The 20,984-nt window shown below is 42.0% G+C and overlaps 1 protein-coding gene across 6 annotated transcripts in view; it reads left to right on the plus strand.

The window, feature by feature from the left end:
- The window catches only part of POLQ (DNA polymerase theta), a 55,927-nt gene that overhangs the window by 23,405 nt on the left and 11,538 nt on the right, over positions 1-20,984 (plus strand). For 3 of the 6 annotated variants that reach the window (XM_061365401.1, XM_061365402.1, XM_061365404.1), the window contains 13 exons: positions 350-492; positions 2,445-2,638; positions 2,949-3,073; positions 4,862-5,105; positions 5,926-9,080; positions 9,987-10,130; positions 10,723-10,919; positions 12,374-12,614; positions 14,066-14,259; positions 15,865-16,002; positions 17,333-17,507; positions 17,978-18,113; positions 20,301-20,419. In XM_061365401.1, the coding sequence (XP_061221385.1) occupies positions 350-492; positions 2,445-2,638; positions 2,949-3,073; positions 4,862-5,105; positions 5,926-9,080; positions 9,987-10,130; positions 10,723-10,919; positions 12,374-12,614; positions 14,066-14,259; positions 15,865-16,002; positions 17,333-17,507; positions 17,978-18,113; positions 20,301-20,419 (5,205 nt within the window). Of the gene's footprint in view, positions 1-349; positions 493-2,444; positions 2,639-2,948; positions 3,074-4,861; positions 5,106-5,925; positions 9,081-9,986; positions 10,131-10,722; positions 10,920-12,373; positions 12,615-14,065; positions 14,260-15,035; positions 15,201-15,864; positions 16,003-16,931; positions 17,212-17,332; positions 17,508-17,977; positions 18,114-20,300; positions 20,420-20,984 lie in introns of those variants that run through there. The other 3 variants (XR_009727250.1, XM_061365405.1, XM_061365406.1) reach the window with 3 other exon arrangements.

A 20,984-nucleotide genomic window follows, 5' to 3' on the forward strand; every position in this document is an offset into this window, starting at 1 on the left:
TTTTGTGTTCCTAAGAAAGAAATACTCAAAAATGATACCTCCTAGGCAGGATGGCAGATGGGATTCCAGTGTTTTAGTTCAGAGAGCTGTTACAGCTGTTAGTCTGACTAGTTAGAGGGATAGAAGCTTGTGATCAGGCCTCTGAAAAAGGCTGGGATAGACTTAGGCAAGTCTAACCCTTTAATTGTTTCCATTTTCCTTCAGAATGGAAAAATATGCTATTTCTCTTGAGAAAGCAGTTGGGAAAAGTGAGTAGAATTGATATCTATAAAATACTTTGCAGCCTGAAAGTGAGACAGAAACTTGCACTTCAATGTTCTCCTGTGGTTTTGTTTTCTTTTTAATACAGCGAAGGTTTATCATCCAACACATCTCGGCTCAGCTACTCTTTCCTCTTCTCTTTCACCAACTGAAGCCATGGAAATCTTTGCTGACCTACAGCGAGCTATGAAAAGCTTTGTTCTGGAGAATGATCTACATATTGTCTACCTGGTAGGTTCCCCCTTCTGTGTTTTGTATTTTGTCCTGCCAAAACTCAAGGGCTCCATGAATGAAGGGAGGTGTTTTGTGCTCTGCTTCGCTCATCCTTCATGAGGAAAAGTTTCTAAATTGAATGTCCTTCAGGAGTAGTCTGCTCCCCTAGTTTGTGTTGTGGAAGCAGGTGCTCTATACCCATCTAAGCCCATTGTGGCCACTCCTGACTTTGAAAGATTTTGGAACATTGTACATTTTGGGTCTGTAGAATAATGGTAATTTTTCTGATAGTCAGAATCGGTTTGTTGCGTGTTTGGGATCAGCAGGCTGCATCCCAGATTACTTCTGGAGGTTCAGAAAACCTTTGGGATTCTATCATCTATTTTGCCTACAAAAAAGGCTCAGAGAACTACACTGCTGTCTTCCTATGGGTGGGCCTTTCTTCAGTTCAGTAGCAGTGAAATTCATCCCTGATTTAGTTTACTTCCCTGGCGATGCTTCCAAGGCTAAAGAAAGAAGCATGATAAATCTTTTGAGGGGAATGTGTCCCAGAGTTGGCCATGTGCACAAATACTTAAACTAAGAAAAGCTGCTTAAGACCTTTGGAGAGGAAGTCATGAACCTGTGAAGATTACTGAAGAAACAAGATGGAGTTTCAGTGAACATCTTAGTATTCATGGCTGCCAGAGGTCCATCATACAGTCATCATCCGAAACTTGATAGTTGTCTTTAACTTCCTTAAGTGTAAAGTGAATTCTCTTTATCAGGCTGATAAATCAAAGACAGTGATGGCAATAGTTTTTTACCTTGTATTTTTTCATTACATGTCTAATGCAGCATGTCTAACGTTATTTTTAGTCAAATACAGTTGAACAGAATGTTCTTGAGATTCTCTTCCATTAGCTAGCCTGAAACACTTTCTTGCAAGTCTGTTCATTTCCAAGGGTGAAGGTTTGATTGGTTTTTGTGGCTCTTCTTTAGTTTTTAAAGAATTGTTCCTTATAGGCTAAAGGGAATTTAAGGAACATCTGCTAAAGGGACATCTGCTAAAGGGACATCTGCTATAATGTTTCTTAATTCTTTAAGGCTTGAATCTTCTACTTGTTACAAATAGGAGACTGAATTCCAGCACCTTGTATTTTAGGCAAGTGGATTAAAGCAAGTATTTGCTAGTCAAGAAGAACTTGCAACAAAAAAGAGCAGAAAACAACAAAAGACAATCCACAACCTTAACAGCGTTTGTTCTTATCAGCAGGTGAAGGGGATGGATGATTTACAACTATGTAGACATCTGGTATTTTATGTTATGCTAAATATTCCCCAAGAACTATTAGTTGTTTCAAACTCATTAATCTTGCAGTATATCGATACAGATATGAAGACATTTTGTCTCCTCTTACTGACACTGACTCTGTGCTGACTGAGCTGTAACAGAATTGCTTTTCTGTCTAAAAGTGTTTGAATGCTCTGGGTGGCTTTTTTCTTAGTGTTAATCAAAGCTGAGTTTTCTTGTACTCCAGGTAAATGAAAGCTTCATCAAGTTCTGGGAAAGGCTATGATCCCTCCGGCTTTGTCAGATGCTGTGGCAGTGGTTAGTGTGGTTGCTACCGGGTTTAATACCTAGCTGTCACTTTTCTTAAAAACAGCATAAAGCTTAGTTCTTTTAAAGGAAAATAAAGATGGAACTTAAACATCTTCTAGTGGCTTGGATGTAGGGAGCAATCTGACCAAGATTCCAGATTGTTTGATCATTGGAGTACCCATATGAGTCAGATCTCATCAGTACAAATACAAAAAAACTAGGTTAGAAGAGCTTTTGTGTTCTTCAGGGTACATGGTTATGACTCAGTGCCTCTGAGTAGTGTGTAGGATGCTCCAACCACATTCCCTAGGCTGTATTTTTGTTTACCCAGAGCTCTGTTCTCTTTGTTTCTCTGAAATAGGTTTTTGCATTGTCTTCCTTTCTTTAGGTCACCCCACTGTATGAGGAGTGGACCGCAATTGATTGGTACCAGTTTTTCTGTTTATGGGAGAAGCTGCCTGCCTCAATGAAACGTGTGGCTGAGCTGGTGGGGATTGAAGAAGGTTTTCTGGCTCGCTCTGTAAAGGGCAAAATCATTGCTAGAACAGAGAAACAGCATAGACAAATGGCCATCCACAAAAGGTAGCCACAGATTGGTGTGAATGTGTGAAGAATAGAGGCTATAACATGTGGACTGAACAGGCTTTGTTTCCAGGATCTGGCTCTCTTGCTGAGTGAGCTGATAGCTCAGAGAGACTGGATCTGGTCTGCTCTGGACTGGGAACACTGCTGGCATAAGATGTTTGTGCTGACATTCTTGGAAGCTACCTTCTTTGTTTCTTTTGTGTGCTATGCTATTAGTACCGTTCTGCCCTATGCTATTGTGGTACATTTTGCCGTGTACACTAGTATGCCTTCGATGATTTTATATCCGTGTGTACTACTGCTGCAGGTTTTTCACCAGCCTTGCCCTTCTGGATTTAATCAGTGAGGTTCCTTTGAAGGATATGACGAAGAAATATGGCTGCAGTCGTGGCCAGCTTCAATCCCTGCAGCAATCTGCTGCCACCTATGCAGGTGAGTTGTCAGGGCAAAATACTCCAGAAGTTGTAGGCTAGTCTGTTTTCTTTCCTTCCAGACAAGATTGTCACAGTGTGGTACTAACAACAAGCAGTCTTGTAAGACCACTTCCAGCTTGATAGCTTCATCTGTGGTTGCCCCTGCTTTGAGATGGAACCACAGAGTGTGCTGTGGGAAGGGGGCCAGCTGAGTGGAATCAAGCAGTGCTGCAGCATGCTGAGGTCTGTGGAAGCCATCTGTGTGCTGTGCAAGAATATGGTTTGTTCAATACTAAGTGCAGAAATAAGTACAAGTCCACCCTGAAGCTTTGCTCTATCAGGAAAGAGTACCTTTCAATATGGGTAAAGTTTGGAGTCTCCAAGACTTAACATGGCTTTCTCCTACTTGCAATGTTAATTGGCCAGAAAGTATAAGTTTGTAGTTTTCAAAACTGTGTGAGTAGTTTCTGGGTCATTTATCACCATATAACAAGAAGACAGATAGCTGTCACCTTGAGCTTCATTTCCTGAAGAGGGCTGTGTAGCAGTAAAAGTAACAGCCCACCATGTGGATGAGACATGCCTAAGTCCTCTATTACTCTGTAAGTGGGTCTTCAATTTTTAAGACGTTTTTAGCTTGATTTGCAAAACCTTCTATGTGGGTTGAGCATGAGTCAAAGCCCCAAAATGAAAAGGTCACACCAAGTGATGCAGAGTCATTCAAATTAATTCTGGTAGTAGAAATAACTTTTTGTTGTAGCAGTTTCATAATTCTCTATTCCCAGTATTCATAATTTTCACAAAAGTAATTTTGGAAGTAAAATGAACTATTGACATGGCATATAGTTAAGAGATGATAAAAGTTACATTCTATAATCACTGTAAAAGCAGTCAGAAATGTGTGTCTTTCCGTTATCTTCATATTCTGAAGATGCAATGTGTGAGCAAGAAACTATCTTTGCTCTGCTCTTTAACACCTTCCATCTGCTGGGAACTGCAGTCATAACCTTTATCACAGACTTTGCTACCTCCTGTGATGCTCTCAGTAACTGAAGGCCAAGATCTACAGGCCAAGTTCTGCTCTTATGGACATCAGTGCTGGCTTTCCTCAAAGATCTGTGGCTGCTTTCAGTGCCTCTCATCACTGCTTTTTCTGTCTTCTTCAACATGTGGTTCCTCGGACTCCTGTTACAGGATATGCATGTGCTTCACACTTTCAAGATCAGCATCTTTGAAAAAGCAGTGTCATTCAGAATCTATGCCTCACTGATAAACTAGTAATTCTAGATTAGAATCATAGAATAGTTAGGGTTGGAAAGGACCTTAAGATCATCTAGTTCCAACCCCCTGCCATAGGCAGGGACACCTCCCTCTAAACCATGCCACCCAAGGCTCTGTCCAACCTGGCTTTGAACACTGCCAGGGATGGAGCATTCACAATGTCCCTGGGCAGCCCATTCCAGTGCCTCACCACCCTAACAGTAAAGAACTTCTTCCTTATATCCAATCTAATCTTCCCCTGTTTAAGTTTGAACCCGTTACCCCTTGTCCTATCACTACAGTCCCTAACGAATAGCCCATCCCCAGCATCCCTATAGCCCCCCTTCAGATACTGGAAGGCTGCTATGATATTAAGATCTACAAGACCAGCTCCTAGTCATAGGTACAATGAACATGAATTAGTTTCTGTAAGTGATGGGAAGGTCAGAAATGTAAAGTGAATGCAGGTCAGATGAGGGGGAAAAATGGATTCAGCTTGGTAGAACTGGTGCTGGAGTTAAGGCATTGCTGTAATTCTGTGTTCCAGGAATGGTGACTGTTTTCTGTAATCGACTGGGCTGGCACAACATGGAGCTGTTGCTCTCTCAGTTCCAGAGCCGCCTCACTTTTGGGGTTCACAGGGAGCTTTGTGACCTGGTACGAGTGTCTCTGCTGAATGCACAGCGTGCGAGGATGCTTTACAACGCTGGCTTTGTCACAGTGGCTGATCTTGCTAAAGCCAGCCCTGATGAGGTGGCAACTGCTCTGAAGAATTCAGTACCATTTAAAAGGTGAGAATCACAAAGTCCACAAGTCAAGTAAAGGAGTTTATGAGGTGAAGGATTACAGGATGAAACCTGTAATATAATGTGGCAACCTTTTGGTACTTGGTGTCAAGTGTTAGTTAGAAATAACTTGTAGGTCTTTCTGCCTGCTTACAGTCATTCCATGATTATTTTGGAATTAATAGAAGCATCTTTTATTTGCAGCATAAGTTTGTGAGACCTAAATTTTCTTCTTATTCCTCTTTTCAATGCACTGTTCAGTCTTGGATGAATTGTTAATGCTTTCTGAAGGCTTTTTTTCTGCCTCTAAAAGGCGGCTCCACCATATGATCAAAGGAGTTGATGATTTATTACTGTATATCATTTGAGATTCTCTTGTGATTTTCATGTTGGTGCAATGGCAGGCTTCCTTGATCAAGTACTTGTTGGACTGTGCTGTGACACTTGTCTGGTTCATGCTTCTGAAGTTTCCTTGCTTTGGAAAACAGTGCATGAAGCAGGATAGATTCAGACCCTGAATCTTCCCCTAGGAGGAAGGTGGGACTCAACTGGGGTATACACTTGGGCACGGAAACCTGGGAATGCTTCTGGGGTATACAGGCAGTAATATCTTTAATCAGCATCAATTCACATACAGAAAACTGAACCAGTTAATGGGAAATAACTGGTTATTCCCTATTAAGTGTGCTATATTTTGGATATAGTGCTGCTGTGAAGCTAGGAAGCTGTGAAACTAAATGAAAGGGGACTGGGGAGAATAGTGCCATCTCCTTGTGTTGTTATTTTATGCATAAATGTTTACATCTCTCTGTTACCTTTCCTATAGTGTTCGTAGGGCTGTGGATGAAGATGAAGAATCAGCAGAGGAGCGTCGGACTGTGCGCAGCATCTGGATGGCTGGAATGAAAGGTTTAACTGAAAGAGAGGCAGGTTCCCTCATTGTGGAGGAGGCCAGGGGACTTCTCCAGCAGGATTTGGCACTGATGGGAGTGCAGTGGAACCCAGAGTCTTTTCTTGAGACTGATACATCTTCTGTGATCAGCAGTGAGTCAGAACAGGAAGACAGACTACATAGATCAAGTGGAGAGCAGTCTTCTGAGTCTTCGAGGGTGTTAAACAAGAAAGGCTGCAGAGTTGAACGTTGTAATGGCCTCAGTTCTCAAACTGGAAACTTATCCCTTACTAAAAAGGGACACAAAAGGCGACTAAGCAGCAATACAGAAAACTCTAGATTTGGGAATGAACTCCAAGGCAGAAGACAGGCTCGAGCAGAGGAAGGCAGCGATGATATTGTGTGCAGCGCTAGCAAACGGCCAAATAGGTGTGGAGATAATGATAATGTAGGAGGAGTTTCTCTGGTTAAACCCAAGCTGGATTCTGGGAGAGCAATTCCAGAACTCCCTGCTGAACAAGCAAAAACGCCAGCACTGAAAACAAAATCTTCAGCCTCTAGATTGGTAAAAAGCACGGACATGCATTTAAACCGGATTAGGAACAGAAATACTGCTTCAAAACTGCAGAGGTCACTTCTTGAAGAGTCAAGTACACTTACCATAGACATACCAAAGGCACCTGCTTTCCACCCCACCATTACAACAGATAATCATTTTTCAGACCAAAATAGTAAGAAATGTATGGAAACAGGGTCTGGAGGTAATCAAGTTTCAAATTCTGTACAGATGGGGAAAATGAACCTTGAGAGGAAAGATAAAATGAAAGAATTGTTTCCGGAGCCTACCACCACCAATGAAGCTGTGCCTAAGGGGAGAGTGTGTTTGCAGGCACCTGGTACATTTCAGGGTACTCCACACATTAATGTGGAGAAACATAATACTGCACGAAGTCTGGTAGTACCTGGCAGTGCAAGGACACAGAAAAACAATACTGATGGTAAGCAGAATGAAATGAGTAAAATACAAACAGATGCAAGATGTGCTAAGATGATGATGGGTAAGCAGCAGATGGCTTTAGACACAGTCCATGATAAGGTAACTGCTAGCTGCTCTGAAAGCAGACATGTCCATTGTGGCAGCTGGATACAGAAGCCTCTGCATTTTTGTCCTGGTGAGGACAAATCCTGCCATATTCAGATTCAGAATGGTGGCCAAAATGGGAATGAGAAACCCAATGAAGTATTGCCACAAGCTGGAGTATTGCAGAAAGCCAACAGTCATCCTAAAGACTCTCTAGTAAAATCCAGAGGTGTTTGCAATGCAGGTGAAGCTCATAATGGTCTATCCTATCATCTGTTTTCTGACTGTAGAGACTTTGAAGACAGCTTCCAGTTGGACACTCAAACTGAGATGCTAATAAAACAAGAGGGAGCAGCTGGAATCACAGGACAGCAGGGAATACAAGGTTCAGAGCTGGCCGCAGTACCACAGCAGGAAATCCCCACGAAACTGAGCACTTCACGGACTGATAATGCTCCTGATGAAAAGCTGGCTGCAACACTTAGGAAACTGGGCTTATCGAGCCTTATCACAACAAATAATATTACAAAACCCACATCTCAGCACTGCAGTAATAAATTGTTGGAGTCTGGGGGCCTTACTTTGCAGCCCATAGTGAAGGAAGCAGAATCCACACGTTTCCTTCCAGGAAGTGATTTCTCAGTGACCGACTCTCAGCTACACAGCTTTCTGCAAGATTTCCAGACCCAGAAGTCAGTGAAAGGAGAGAGTGTGTCTGAAGACCTTAATGAAGCAACCTCCCCTTTTGGTAGGGAGCCCGTTGTGCAAGTAGAATGCCACCCTGTCCCTGAAACAAGCCTGAATATGAGTGATAGCTTGCTGTTTGATGATAGCTTCGGTAATGTCAATGACCTTCCAGCTGCTCACATCATGGATGCTGACAGAAAGGACCCTGTGGAGAAGCAAGAGGCTCTGCTTCCTCCAGATGGTCTTTTGCAGAACCTAAGGCCTCTTCAGAATAAATTTGATGTCAGTGGCAATCAGAAAGAGCACGAGGATCCTGTGCAGCCTACCAGTGTGTCTGCAGCATTCTCTGATATAATAGCTGAAGTTTTAGATCATGCAAACTCCCCGTCTTTCCTGGGAGATCTTCCTTCTATGTTTCACAGTCAGTCAGGATTAAGAAACACAATGATTTCTAACAGTAACCCTTGTCCAAAGGCTTTAGTAGGAGAGCAAGGTGAGAAGCTCCAGAGAAGCCATCAAACTGTAGACAAGAAAACCCATCCAGCAGTGTGGACTGACCACTCATTTGAGCTAAGCCCAGGATTGCAGGATGTATTAGACAAATGGCCTAGTGCCTCAGGCATTGAACTGCTTTCAGTAAGCTCCTGTTTGAAAGGAAGTTTAATTGCTCCTGTTGGTAATCAAGAGCAAGATCCAGGTTTAGAATCTGGCTGTTGTCAGCCAGAGCCTTTGCCCACTTGCCAGGATTTGGAAACCTCTGTCAAAGTTAAAGAAAATGAAAGAGAAGCCTTGGGTCTTCAGAGAACAGACTGCATAACACTTCCATTGAGGGGAAACAACAAAACATCCTGTCCTCCACCAGATAGTAACAACAGGCTTATTCCTCCAACACCCTCCAAAGAACTTTTTCTGGTGAGCTCTTTTTCTCTCCCTGGGACATCTGCAAGGAAGAGACAAGTCACCTGCATGCATGAAGGGCAGCTGATTCAGCCACTGCAGAATAGCAAGGACAATGCAGAGCAGCAGGTAAAAACACTCCAGGTCAGTTTTGGAAGTGTAGACTCAATTGAGACTGATGAGATAAAAGATGATTCCATTATAGACCAAGGCTTTTCACTGCAGCTCTCTCAGGATGTTTTTCCACTTGTTCCCCTAAGTGCTGAAAGTTTCACTATCATTGATGTAGCAAGCGACAAAGAACTTTTCCAGACTTTTGTTGCAGAATGGAAGGAGAAGAGCAGATTCTCCATCTCAGTGGCATGTGAAAGGACAAAATGTCTTTTGTCTCCCAAGTCAACGATTGGTGGCAAATTCAGGCAAGGTCAGTTCCATGTTCAGGGTCTTATTTTGTGAAGAGCAGGATGGCATCTGCAGCTGAAAGCAGGAGTGGAGAAGAAGGGGATTGCAAAAAAAGGATTATAATTACTGATATTAATTGGATATTGCCAGCTGAGTATTAGCAGAAGAAGGGGAATTAGGGTCAAGCATTTCATTAGTAGGTCTTTGGTTATAGTAATGAAGTGTTAGCTTGTTTGTACGTGAGAGCATCTAAACATTCTTCACGTTTCATTGTGTATAAAATACGTCTGGCTTGTGCAGTCCCTTTATCTATGTCAGAAACAACCTTAGGGTCTTTTAAAACGAATAATATATCCAACAGTGAACTGTACAGATTGCTCAGCGTCTCCACAGAGTTGCTTGTGGGATTGCCTCTTAGCCAAGGTTCAATGTGCATGTGTGAAATTCAGATCAGTCTCTGGGTTCTTGCAGTATTGCTTCAGTTTTTCCACAGGAGCATTCATATGCTGCTGATGCGTTATAAAAACACTCTTCCTTTAAAATGGCAAGATTAAGCAGAGTTAGATTCTTTGCTGTCATATTGCCATAACAACAACAACGTTCCTTACCTGACAGACCAGTGAGAAATGTCCTTCAGAGTAGAAGGGGGGAATACATTTCTGTTTCAGCTCTTGAAGAGATTGCCAGGAAAGGCCAGTGTTTTGCAGGAATGCTCTCTGGGTGGTTGTTTCTGTTAAGAGAAGGTTTTGCTATTCTAAATTGTTTTGGTTCTGGGATATTTTTCCCCCAAAAGAAACACGGATTTTTCTCCCTATACATGAAAATGAAAATAAGAAATTTAGGCTTAACTGCGTGTTATTCCGGATCCAAACTCTTCTGTATTTATGGATGCCATTTTATAATTGTAACTTTAAAATGATTTCTTTAGCAAGTTCTCCTCAGTGGATGCAAGTTAAAGATGACGGATTTCCTGTCCAAGGCTCTGAAGACATCCTGGTAGTTGGACTGGCAGTATGTTGGGGTGGAAAAGATGCCTACTATATCTCTTTGCAGCAGGTAGAAGACCAGACTGGTAAGTGGGTGGTCAGGCTGCACTGTGTTACCTGACACTGCAGTTCAGGAAAGTACATTCAGCAGCTAGGTTCTTGGAATTGTTTTGAGTGTCCCAAGCGCAGCTCAGTGGTGTGGTGAAGTAATTTAGCCAGATTACTCAGCAGTCTTAAGCTTTGAACACCCTTCAACATGATGTTGTGGAAGCATCTCTGCTGCTATGTAAGGCCAGGTAATTGGCTCAAGCACTGGACTGCTGAGCATGCATATGGCTAAAATATTCTCTTGCTCCCGTTTTCTTTTTGGCTTACTTGCTTTTCTCTTTCAGCCTCTTCCAATTTTTGCTCTCCAGAAGAAATACGACACTAGAATGCTGATTTATAACCCAGTCTGTGCTACGTGGCCACATGTTTGGTAGTACAGACACAGCCTATTGTTTTCAGAGCCTTGTCTGGTTTGATAAAATACGTAATATCCATATAGATTTATTGTTATGTGTTCATAGTCCAACTGTAGGGTTTGTGCTTTAGGTGATTGCATTCAAGATTTTTCTCTTGCCTTTCTTATCACGCAGTGGGTAAAAAAAGGACTTTTGCTTGTATTTCCTGCCTTAGAAATCAGCATGAGTTTGGCACCACCACCTCTGGACAAAAACCTGTCTGTAACAGAGAGACTGAGTCAACTGAAGCTGTACCTGCAGAAGAAGCCCCAGCAGGAGCGCTCACTTGTGATGTATAACTTTATTGAACACTACAAGACTCTGCTGATGGCTTGTGGCATCTCCTTGGAAGGAAGCTTTGAGGATCCAAAGGTTTGCAGGATTAAGAAATTTAGCTTGGGTAAAATTACTGGTTTAAACACACAAGTGGAAAGATAGGAATACCTTCTGGTATGTTCCTTCTGTCATTGTGATTTGAATATTCACACCTCTCAAGAGGTTTAGTGACATTTTCTTCCAGTGGGAAGTCTATAACAGTATTTAGAGAAGACTTCTGCTATTTGTGTTCATGGTGCCAACATGAGAAACAGGGCAGGTTCAGTGACAGGTTAACACATTCATCTTTTACACCTGATTGCTTGTGTGGGGAGGATGAAGTTAACCCTTTTCCATGTACCAGTGGATAGGGATAACCTTTTGTTGCAATAAGAAGCCTGGGACTGAAATGGCAGAAGAGCTTCTGGTCAGGTTATTGATTATAACAGCAGAAGACTTTGTAAGCAAACATTTGCCCGCTATGAGTATGGACCACCTTGCTCCCACTGTTTCCTCGAAACAAAACAAAGTGTACATGTAATTTCAAAAGGTTTGGTTACCCTTTGTAGCTCTGAAGAAACGCTAGAAATAGGTAAAAGCACCTTCTTGTCCTTGTTAGGAAAAGCTCTGCATGCATCTAATTTTCTAGTGTTGATTTTAGAGCTTGTATCGCACTTGGGCTGGATAGCAGAATGTCAGTATTAAAATCTGCAGGTAAGTAGCTAAGGTGTTCAACACAAGAACAAACTTAGCTTTTCATACTGACATATTTTTATTTTAGGGTAAATTTAAAGATCAGTAAAAGTCGTGCCTTTCCCTGCACTGTTTCTTGTATTAAATTAAGTCATATTCATATTTGGTCATTTTAGTGATGCAATGAATATATACATACTCATCCCTCCTGCCACCCTATATGTATACATATGGTTTTTGCCTTCTGCTTGCATGGTAGAGACAGTGCAGAAACCTGTTTGTACTATTTTGACACAAGAAATTGAGATATAGCTGTAAGTGAAACAGCTTTGAAGACAGTGGGAGGTATGAGGCTTACCATGAATAAAATTTGCCTTGTAGAATTCTTGGTACTAGTGCTGATGTGTAAAACGTAGGAGAGCTCAGCTTGGCTAATATTCTAGATCAATAGCCAGTTCTGATTTTTACAAAGTCAGTTTTCAGATTAAACATGTTTTTGCTTCAGATTTTCATACTTAATCCCCTTTGTGTTAGGTTTTAATAAGTGAAAAAAGCCTCAGGACAACACTTCTAGATGTGTTTAGTTGACAGGGGATAAGGTTTTCAACTTTGAGTGGGAATGAAGCTTTTCAGTGACTTATGCCTTCTTAAAGGTTTTATCTGAAATCATGTAAATTTTCCACAAGTTATGCCAGTCTGCCTGCCAAATGAAGACAAAATAATCTGCACTATGACCTTATATTAAGCTGCACTTAAATAGTTACATTGGTGTGATGACTGAAACGGAAAATGGTCTCATGGAGGTCTCCCTTCTTAAGGTTGCGTGTTGGCTGCTTGACTCTGGCTGTAAGGAGCGTACACTCCACAACATGGTGACCAACTTTCTCCCCAGCGAGCTACCTCTACTGGAAGGGGTGAGCACCGGCCAAGGGGTGCAGAGCCTGGGGCTTAGTGCCAGTGGAGATCATTCTGGGCGGTACAGAGCAGCGATAGAGTCTGTGCTTTGCTTCAATGTCATGAACCAGCTCCATAATGAATTACAGAAGGAAAATCTGACAGGTAAAGAGAGCTCCTCCACTTGGGGGCAAAGATGGAGGGTAAAGGTAGCTGTCCTACCACAGGCTGAATGATCAGTGAAGAGAGGAGGTTTGGAAGTTCTTCTCTAAGTGTATTCTGTGGCAAACTGTTCATTTGTTAAGAGAAAAGAGGGAGCTTCCTTTGGAAGTACATCTGTTTAATTAAAAAGAAAAGAAAAAAAAGAAAAAAAATGAATTTTATACTAAAAGAAATTTTTTACATCCCAAATATCCACTGGTTCCATTGATTAAAGCAGTTGCAGAGTCTTACTTTACGTCTCTGAATCAAGCTGATCTCTATGTCCCAGGTGAGTCCTCTGGCCATTCTGAGGGGACTTGTGGATCTGTCTACGGTTTCTTATGAAGATTTTCCAAACTTTTTGCATTTCCTTGTCACAAACAATTCCTAAAATCCTCAGATGTTTTCTGAAGGAGTTTCTTGCCTCTTGCCTGCCCACATAGCATTGTTTGCCATGTAGGTGTTGCATCCATGGAACTTTTGATTCCCATAGTGAACGATTCAGTGTGTTTACACTAAGATTGCTGAGTGCTTGTCTCTGTTTAAAAGCAAGAAAAAAAGAACTCCCCAAAGCACCTAACTACTGGTGGGCTTTATGATCGTTTCCCCTAACTTATATCCAAAGCCTAAGATGAGGGTCCAGTCTTACTGAAACCTTTCAAGTTTACCACATCATTTCTGATGATGACAAATAAACCTTAGAACATTTTTAGAAGATGTGGGTGGTGGAATGAATCATAGATCATAGAATAGTCAGGGTTGGAAAGGACCTTAAGATCATGCAGTTCCAACCCCCTTGCCATGGGCAGGGATGCCACACACTAGACCATGTCACCTAAGGCTCCATCCAGCCTGGTCTTGAGCATTGCCAGGGATTTACCACTTCTTTGGGCAACCTGTGCCAGTGCCTCACCACCCTCACAGTAAAGAACTTCTTCCTTATATCCAACCTGAGCTTCCCCTGTTCCAGTTTGAACCCGTCACCCCTTGTCCTATCCCTGCAGTCCCTGATGAAGAGTCTCTCTCCAGGTTCCTTGTAGGCCCCCTTCAGATCCTGGAAGCTGCTCTGAGGTGCATCAACTTGGAAAGCTTTAGGTTAAGCATGCCTATGGTTTATAAGATGTTGATAGTACAAAGAGATGTGTATTTCTTAGGAAAAAAGAAAAAAAAAGTTATTCCCATGAATATTTTTGTGCTAAAAAGTTCTGGAATACTTACGAAATATTTCTTACTATGAAATATTTCAGAAACAAAAGTATTTAAATCTATATTGAAAGATTTCAGTGTGTCAGGACATTCAGGATTTAAAAACCCGAGGATTCCCCAGTCCTGGTTTTTTTTACTGAATCTGTTACCTGCAGTTGATCTGGTTTTGTGGTTATAAAAGCTTTTCTTGGCATTTTTACTTACTACAGATGTATTTTCTAAAGTGGAGATGCCCTCCCATTACTGCTTGGCTCTGCTGGAGCTGAATGGCATCGGCTTTAGCACAACGGCATATGAAAGCCAGAAACAAGTCATGCAAGCTAAACTGAGTGAGCTTGAAACCAAGGCGTATCAGCTGGCAGGCCACAGCTTCTCCTTGACCAGCCCTGATGACATTGCAGAGGTACGTAGGGGCGAGGGCAGGAGAGGGAGAACTTTTGCCCCCAAGGGTCAGGAAAAAAGCCTTTTTTGAGGAGACTGCATATGGGGAAAAGACAAAACACAAACTGAATGCTGCTCAGAGCTGATTTGTCTGTACGCTCATGATGAGCTTGCAAGATGCTCTGTGTCTCCTGCTTGTTACTGGTCATTCTGATGTGGAAGTAAGCATGTTGGGAATAAAAACCAAGGGGAAATCAGCATGTTTGAGAGGACCTTGGCTTCTCATGGTGCAGGAGATGATCTGACAGTTAAATGCCTTTTGGAATATTTTTGGTGAATGGTGCGGGACTAGAGAAGCTTTTTGCAATACCAGTGCTCTCCACATGAGATGTGATGTTGTGTAGTTCGAGTCTAAGAATGGTACTGCATAAGCTGCATATTACCCTGGTCCCTACACAAGCATGAAAGAGGAGGAAAGACTGCTTTAACTGAATCAAGTACTGTTTGATTATAAGAACTGGTATAGAACTGATTTCTTTTAAAGCCTGAGAGTTTTCTGTGTAAATTAGCAAGGCATTTATTCCTGAAGGACTTTACTATATGCTTATTCATGTTTGTTACATGGAACCAGAGGAATAGATTCTAATTGCTGTGCATGCTTTCCCCCCCATTTCTTTCTTTCCTGTATACTAATTGCTTGCTGAGGGACTATACTTCATATCGAAGTGGTCAAAATGTGCAAGCAGCCACCAGTAAAAGAAGTTCTATGGAAATAATTCTCCCTTTTTGCAAATGCAGTTTTGCTCGGTGACAGGAGTGTGAGTTGGAACTCCTGAGATAACGCTTGGCTCCAATTTCACTCCTCCTCATGGGGAAGGGGAAGGAAAGTTTTCTCAGATGTGCTGTTCTCTGAGCTACAGAAGCTTGTTTCCCATGTGGAATCATGTAAAGTATCTTGTGTAGGTTAGTAGAGCTTTACCCTTCTAATTTTGTGTCAGGACAAATTTTGTGCTCTATAAATGAGGAAGATAAAAGCTTTCTGCCGCTTCTGTTCCTTTCTGCCAGCTGTGAAATGCAACACAATAGCTGCTAAATAGTGTGTAATGCTACATAAATGCAAAATGAAGACCCATGTTCTGTCTGTCACTAAGTGAGCAGATCCTTCATTTTCCAGTTCTTGGCAGTGTTTTAGGAAAATTAATATTCCGGCTATTCTATATTTATGCCCACCTCCTCCTGTGCCATTCCTGTGGCTCTGAATCCTGCTCCCTGCTAACACTTCTTTTTTTCACCAATGTTCTTCCCACTTTCAGTCATCTTACCATCACATTTGATAACAGCTGCCTGTCAGCACTAACCTTACTTCTTGGATGGAGGTAATTACCTTTTCTGAAAACATACCTCAAAGTGTTCAGAAAATGAGAGTTTTCGATTCCATTTTGTGGTTAATTAAAATGAGAAGGAATGGTGGTGAAGGCAGAGATCCTTCATTAGTTTTTGAATTACCTGCAGAGTTCATCCTGTCCTGTGGTTGGAACAAGTGTTTGTCGTTTCAATGCTTGGTTGTTTTTTGTGTTCTCCTGCGTGTTGCATGCAGAAACTGAAAGGAAATGCTGACATTTTCCAGGTTCTGTTCCTGGAGCTGAAGTTGCCGCAGAATGGAGATGTGAAGGTTCAAGGGAACAAGAAAACTCTGGGTTACACCAGAAGGACAACTGCAAAGGGAAACAGGCTTAGGTTAAGCAAGCAGTTCAGTACAACCAAGGTACAGTAAAGCCGGGTTCTGGTCTGTACAAATAACTCCCTCTTGCTTCACACATTTGCTGCTTGGATCCATCAGAGTTGGGTATGCTGACTTAAATGAAAGTAAATTTTACTTGCCTTTTGCTTCTCCAGTTACCACTGGAAATTCAAACCGGATTCTACCTTCTCTGTCAGCAGCCATTAGCTCTTCCTACTCTCCTAAAGCCTTAGTGTAGTGAGGACATGACTGTAAATAGCAGGCCTCAATAAGAATGAATCGGGCAGAATTTGATTTCCCAAACCACATGTGAGACCAAAATAGCACAATAATTTTGTAAAACCAATAGTAGAGGAATTTTTCAACATCAGCTTGAAAGATACTTAAATACCATGGTGATAAATCCAGTATTTTCACTGCCTGGTACAACCATATCTGTATCTTGTGCTTTAGAGATGGCTGATCTGATGGCTTAACAAATTTAGTATGTCAAAAGCTTGTATATGTATGTGAAGGCTCTTGACATACTTGCTAGTTGATAAATATTGTGGAGTTGCATTAATACCAATTGCTGCAAGCTAATGAGTTCTCTTGCCAGACAAGTGATATTAGCAGATATATGTGCTCCCTGTTTTCAGGACTCATTAATCTCTGTTGTTTTCTTAGTTTCCCCTTGTTCAGTGTAGTCAGTGCTTGGAAGACAAGTATTGATTTCTGAAGCTCAAGTGGCAGTGATGAAGTGAGTGCAGTGGTGGTGGCAGAGCAGACAGCAGGAAACAAAGTGAGGATTTCTTTCTTTCGTGATACAGAGGGGTGAGCTGCCTGCTGCATACAAAAAAAACATGATTTTAAGTTGTTTGTATGCCTCTGCCTTTTGAAGTTCTTGTTAGTCTCTTCATATTCTGATCGAACTGAAAGGATTTCATTGCTAGTGATCAGCTTTGTCTTTCAAGGAGCATGGTCAAGGGCTTCATTTTATATGTTCCTGGTGTACGGATAGGAGAGAGCAGGGAGAAAAATACAGAAGAAGTTGGAGGAGAAGCATTAACGCTGGAGAAGAGGAGACAATGTAGGGGACCTATGGCAAGTGATGCTTTATTTGATCATTTCACATGATTTATTGGTTGGTGCAGACTCAAAGTGGTGATGAGGATGCAAAAGTCTGAAGGGAAGTGACCGTGTAATCAGCCTGCAGCTGTGCCTCATGGTGCTTTATTGCCCAGGTGTAGGTGGCATAAATGCAGGGGATATCCATCTCATTTTAAGGTAGTGACACACGAAGCTCACTGTAGGTGAAGGAGTCACCAAGCTTTAAAGGCAGTTGATTATAGTTGTGCCCTTTTCTCCCCACAAGGATGTTCTGGAGAAATTAAAGAAGCTTCACCCATTGCCAGGGCTGATACTGGAATGGAGGAGGATCAACAATGCCATTACTAAAGTGGTGTTCCCACTGCAGAGGGAAAAGCGATTGAATTCTGCATTAGGAATGGAAAGGATATATCCAGTGTCACAGACTCACACAGCTACAGGTAAAGAAAAGTGTGCATAATCCTTACTTCTTAATGATTTTTCTTTTTTCTTGGGTGGGGGGCAGCTTTCCAATGGGAAAAGATGGAAAATCAAGCCTGCTCTACTTAAACCAAATGAAAATACTGAAATACATATTTGATGTGAATTTGAAAGCGTAGGTGTGTTAAAATACCTTTTGTGTTCACTGAGCAGTATTATTAATTTCTTGCATACATCAGCATGTAAATCTCTGACCCCAGAAGATCTTCTGGATTTGGGAGTTTCTTATCAGTGCTACAGAAATGCTGCAGGGGAACCATCTCAAGCCCATTCAATCCACATTATTTTGCCTTCAGTTTTCTCAGCGGTCATGTCCTGTCCTGCCGTCCTGCCCCTTGGTTTTTGGAGATGCAGATGTGTGTTCAGCTGTGTTAAGTTAGAGAGATTCCTTTCGGACCCTTACTTAGTTCTACCTCGTCTTCCTTCTCAGGTCGAATAACCTTCACAGAGCCAAATATCCAGAACGTGCCAAGAGATTTTGAGATTGAGATGCCAACAGTGGTTGAAGAAAGCCCGCCTTCCCGAACCCATGGAAACGTTAATTCTTGTGCTGTTTCTGGGGCCAGGTAGGATGATCTTGGTGAAGCTGCTGCCTGCTCTTCTGATCTTACTGTGATTGTCAAATTCCTCTTTTGTGATTTCACCTGTGGCTGCTGTCATGTCAGTGTGACTTGTTCCTCAGTGTTTCTCTTACAGGTTCAGAGGAATAAATACCTAAAAGTCAGTAATACATGAAATACCTAATAATGCTAACAGCACGTGGCACCATGCAGCCACTTGCTTTTTGAGATCCTTCATGAAATCCTACAGTGAGATTAGCATTATGCTTCCAATAGTTGGATGGAAACCTGAGTCTGAAAAGGAACTAAACTGACGTTAGGGTCTGTTTTGACTTTCTTAAAAGCTAATCTGAAAGAGGATAGGATATTGTGAAAGAAGCAGAAGAAAATGTTTCTCTTTTATGTTGTGCAGCCCCCTGTGTAAGGGAGCATTGGTAAATCTATTTTTCATTCTTTGTTAATAATTGGATTTGTATTAATGATCCTGCAAAAGCTACCAGGTTAGCAGAAAGAGATACCTAAATCTGGTGTCTGTTAACCAAACAGCCTGGTTTGACAGCATTACATACCAGTGCCTAATCAGTTGTGTGGAAAGAATTTCTGATGAAATATCAAGGTGGATCTTTTAGCAGCTAGATTGTGAGCTTTGGGGCTTCAGACTTGGTAGTGTTTTTCTGTCCTTTCAGTTTCTCTTTCTGTTCAAGTTCTTGTCCCACGTCTCACCTGAGTGACTTCCCATTGTTTTTCCCATAGCAAGATAGGAGAAACGTGAAAAGCTTTTGGCTCGTCTTTCTTTTCCTACCACTACGTGTTTAACATCCCCATGCCTTGAGTAGATCATTGGAAGAGAGCTCAGGAGTAGCAGGACCTTGTCCATCTCTCTTCAGAAGAGCTAGGCCTAGCCATGGTGGCAGAAATGTTACTCTGAGTAATCTCTCTAGCAGTGCTAAGGCTTGCAGCAGCCTTGCAGGATGGCTGGGGAGCGAGCTGGATTCTGAAGAGCAGCAGACCATCAAAAGCATGGTGTGCTTGCTGAATGTTGAGAGAGGTCTGTTTCTCAGACTGACTCTTGAGACTACATTCTTAATTAAGCAACCACAGTGTTAGGAAAATGGGCAGTCGTAAAGGCACAGAAATGACTTACCATTATTACTCCTTCTTCTTTGTAAGCAGCTTCTGACCAAAGGAGTGTAGTTAAATTAAATCATGGTATAAGGCCCTTATTCATTCAACTAAATTGGGAGCCTGTGCTGGACACTGTGGTTCTCTACAGTTCCCACATGTTGTCATAGAATAGTTTGGATTGGGAAGGACCTTAAGATCATCCAGTTCCAACCCCTGTGCCATGGGCAGGGACACCTCACACTAAACCATATCACCCAAGGCTCTGTCCAACCTGGCCTTGAACACCGCCAGGGATGGAGCATTCCCTCACCTGTATTTCTTTTGCTAATTTATTTCTCTGATCTTTGTGCTACTTTTCATTAACTTGATCCCCAGTGTATGGGGAATCCCTGGAACGACAAGGTACAAGAAGAAAAGGGCGTGCACAAGGGAAGGCATGATGCCTTTTACTTTGCTTTGCTGAAACCAGTCTTGTTCTCAGAGATACCTTTTTTTTCCCTCCTGCTAAAGAAAATCAAGTTGCTTTGGGGCAATTTTTTGCTCGGTCTGTAGAGAGGAAATGTTCAGAGTTTGGTGAGCATATCTTCTGCAACTTCTGCTCTGCTTTTACAGGCTTACTGGTGTGTATTTGTACATGTGTGTGAACAGTTATGAGCTCAATGTCAAGGAGGAATCTTTCTGTCTCTGCTAGGTATGGGCTGATGTAGGCATTCTGTGTGTGAGAATGATGTTGAGAGAAGACTTGGAACTTGTTTAGGATTAGGCACTCATTGAAGTTCTGGAGGCTTTAATCTTATCTGTTTTGAATAGAAGTATCAAATTTCTGAACAAGCCTTGATAGTGCAAGAAAGATTTATCCCTAGATCTGTTCAGAGTCAGTAAATCTCTTCAGGTGTGCATGCGGCCTCTATCAAGTTCTGCCATGGTCATATATAGGTAGGGATTGTCCACAAGAGTGGAATAGAAGCTACTGTCTCACTTGTTTTCACTGATTCTTTGTAGCAAAAATGATTATGCATCTTTACGTGTTTTAGAAATTGGTGAAGAAGTCATTCTTTGTCTCCACAGATACAGAAAGCGTTCCAGTATTGCGCCTAATGGCCTGAAGGTTCAAGCTGAAGACAGATCCAAAGAAAGAGGAATACCATTTTCTGTTAGCATGAGGCATGCTTTTGTTCCCTTCCCAGGTACTGCCCAGATTCTGCTCTGTAATTGTAATGAAATATCCTAGACCTAATGAAGAGTTAAGAATTGATGACAGCGTATATCTAACTGAACAGCCTGCTTGGAAAACTAATGCAGTAGTTAGCATGCCCTCAACATTCTTCACAAGACTGTAAAGGATAGAGTTTCAGTTGGGGAAGGTATTCAGAAGTTCACACCTTGATTTCCTCTTTAAGAATACCTGGGTTTAAAGTGAGAGCTGAGATAGGTCTTAATACACAACCTGTGTCCTTCCTGTCCAAATGTCAGTTCTCACGTTGCCTGCCCTGGCTCAGCACAAGTCTGCTGGTCTGATCCCTGTGCCAGTCATTCCTGTGAGGTGCTACACTTTTACACAAACACCTTGGTGGATACTTGTCTGTGTGGTTTTGATGGGTTCTAGATGGAGGGGCTAGATTGAAAGCAGGCATACCTGGGCATCGGGAAAACAAGCAAAACTTTGATAGAAATGGCTGCGGAAAGCTTTCAGAGCAGAAGGTGCAAGGATAACTTCAGTCTTTCTTGCTGGTATGTTGGTTGGAATGGTGT

The sequence above is a fragment of the Neopsephotus bourkii genome, unplaced genomic scaffold (genome assembly GCF_033783945.1).
Source record: "Neopsephotus bourkii isolate Nb327-2 ecotype Australia unplaced genomic scaffold, CSIRO-AGI_Nbou_v1 NB_1287, whole genome shotgun sequence".
NCBI lineage: Eukaryota > Metazoa > Chordata > Aves > Psittaciformes > Psittacidae > Neopsephotus > Neopsephotus bourkii.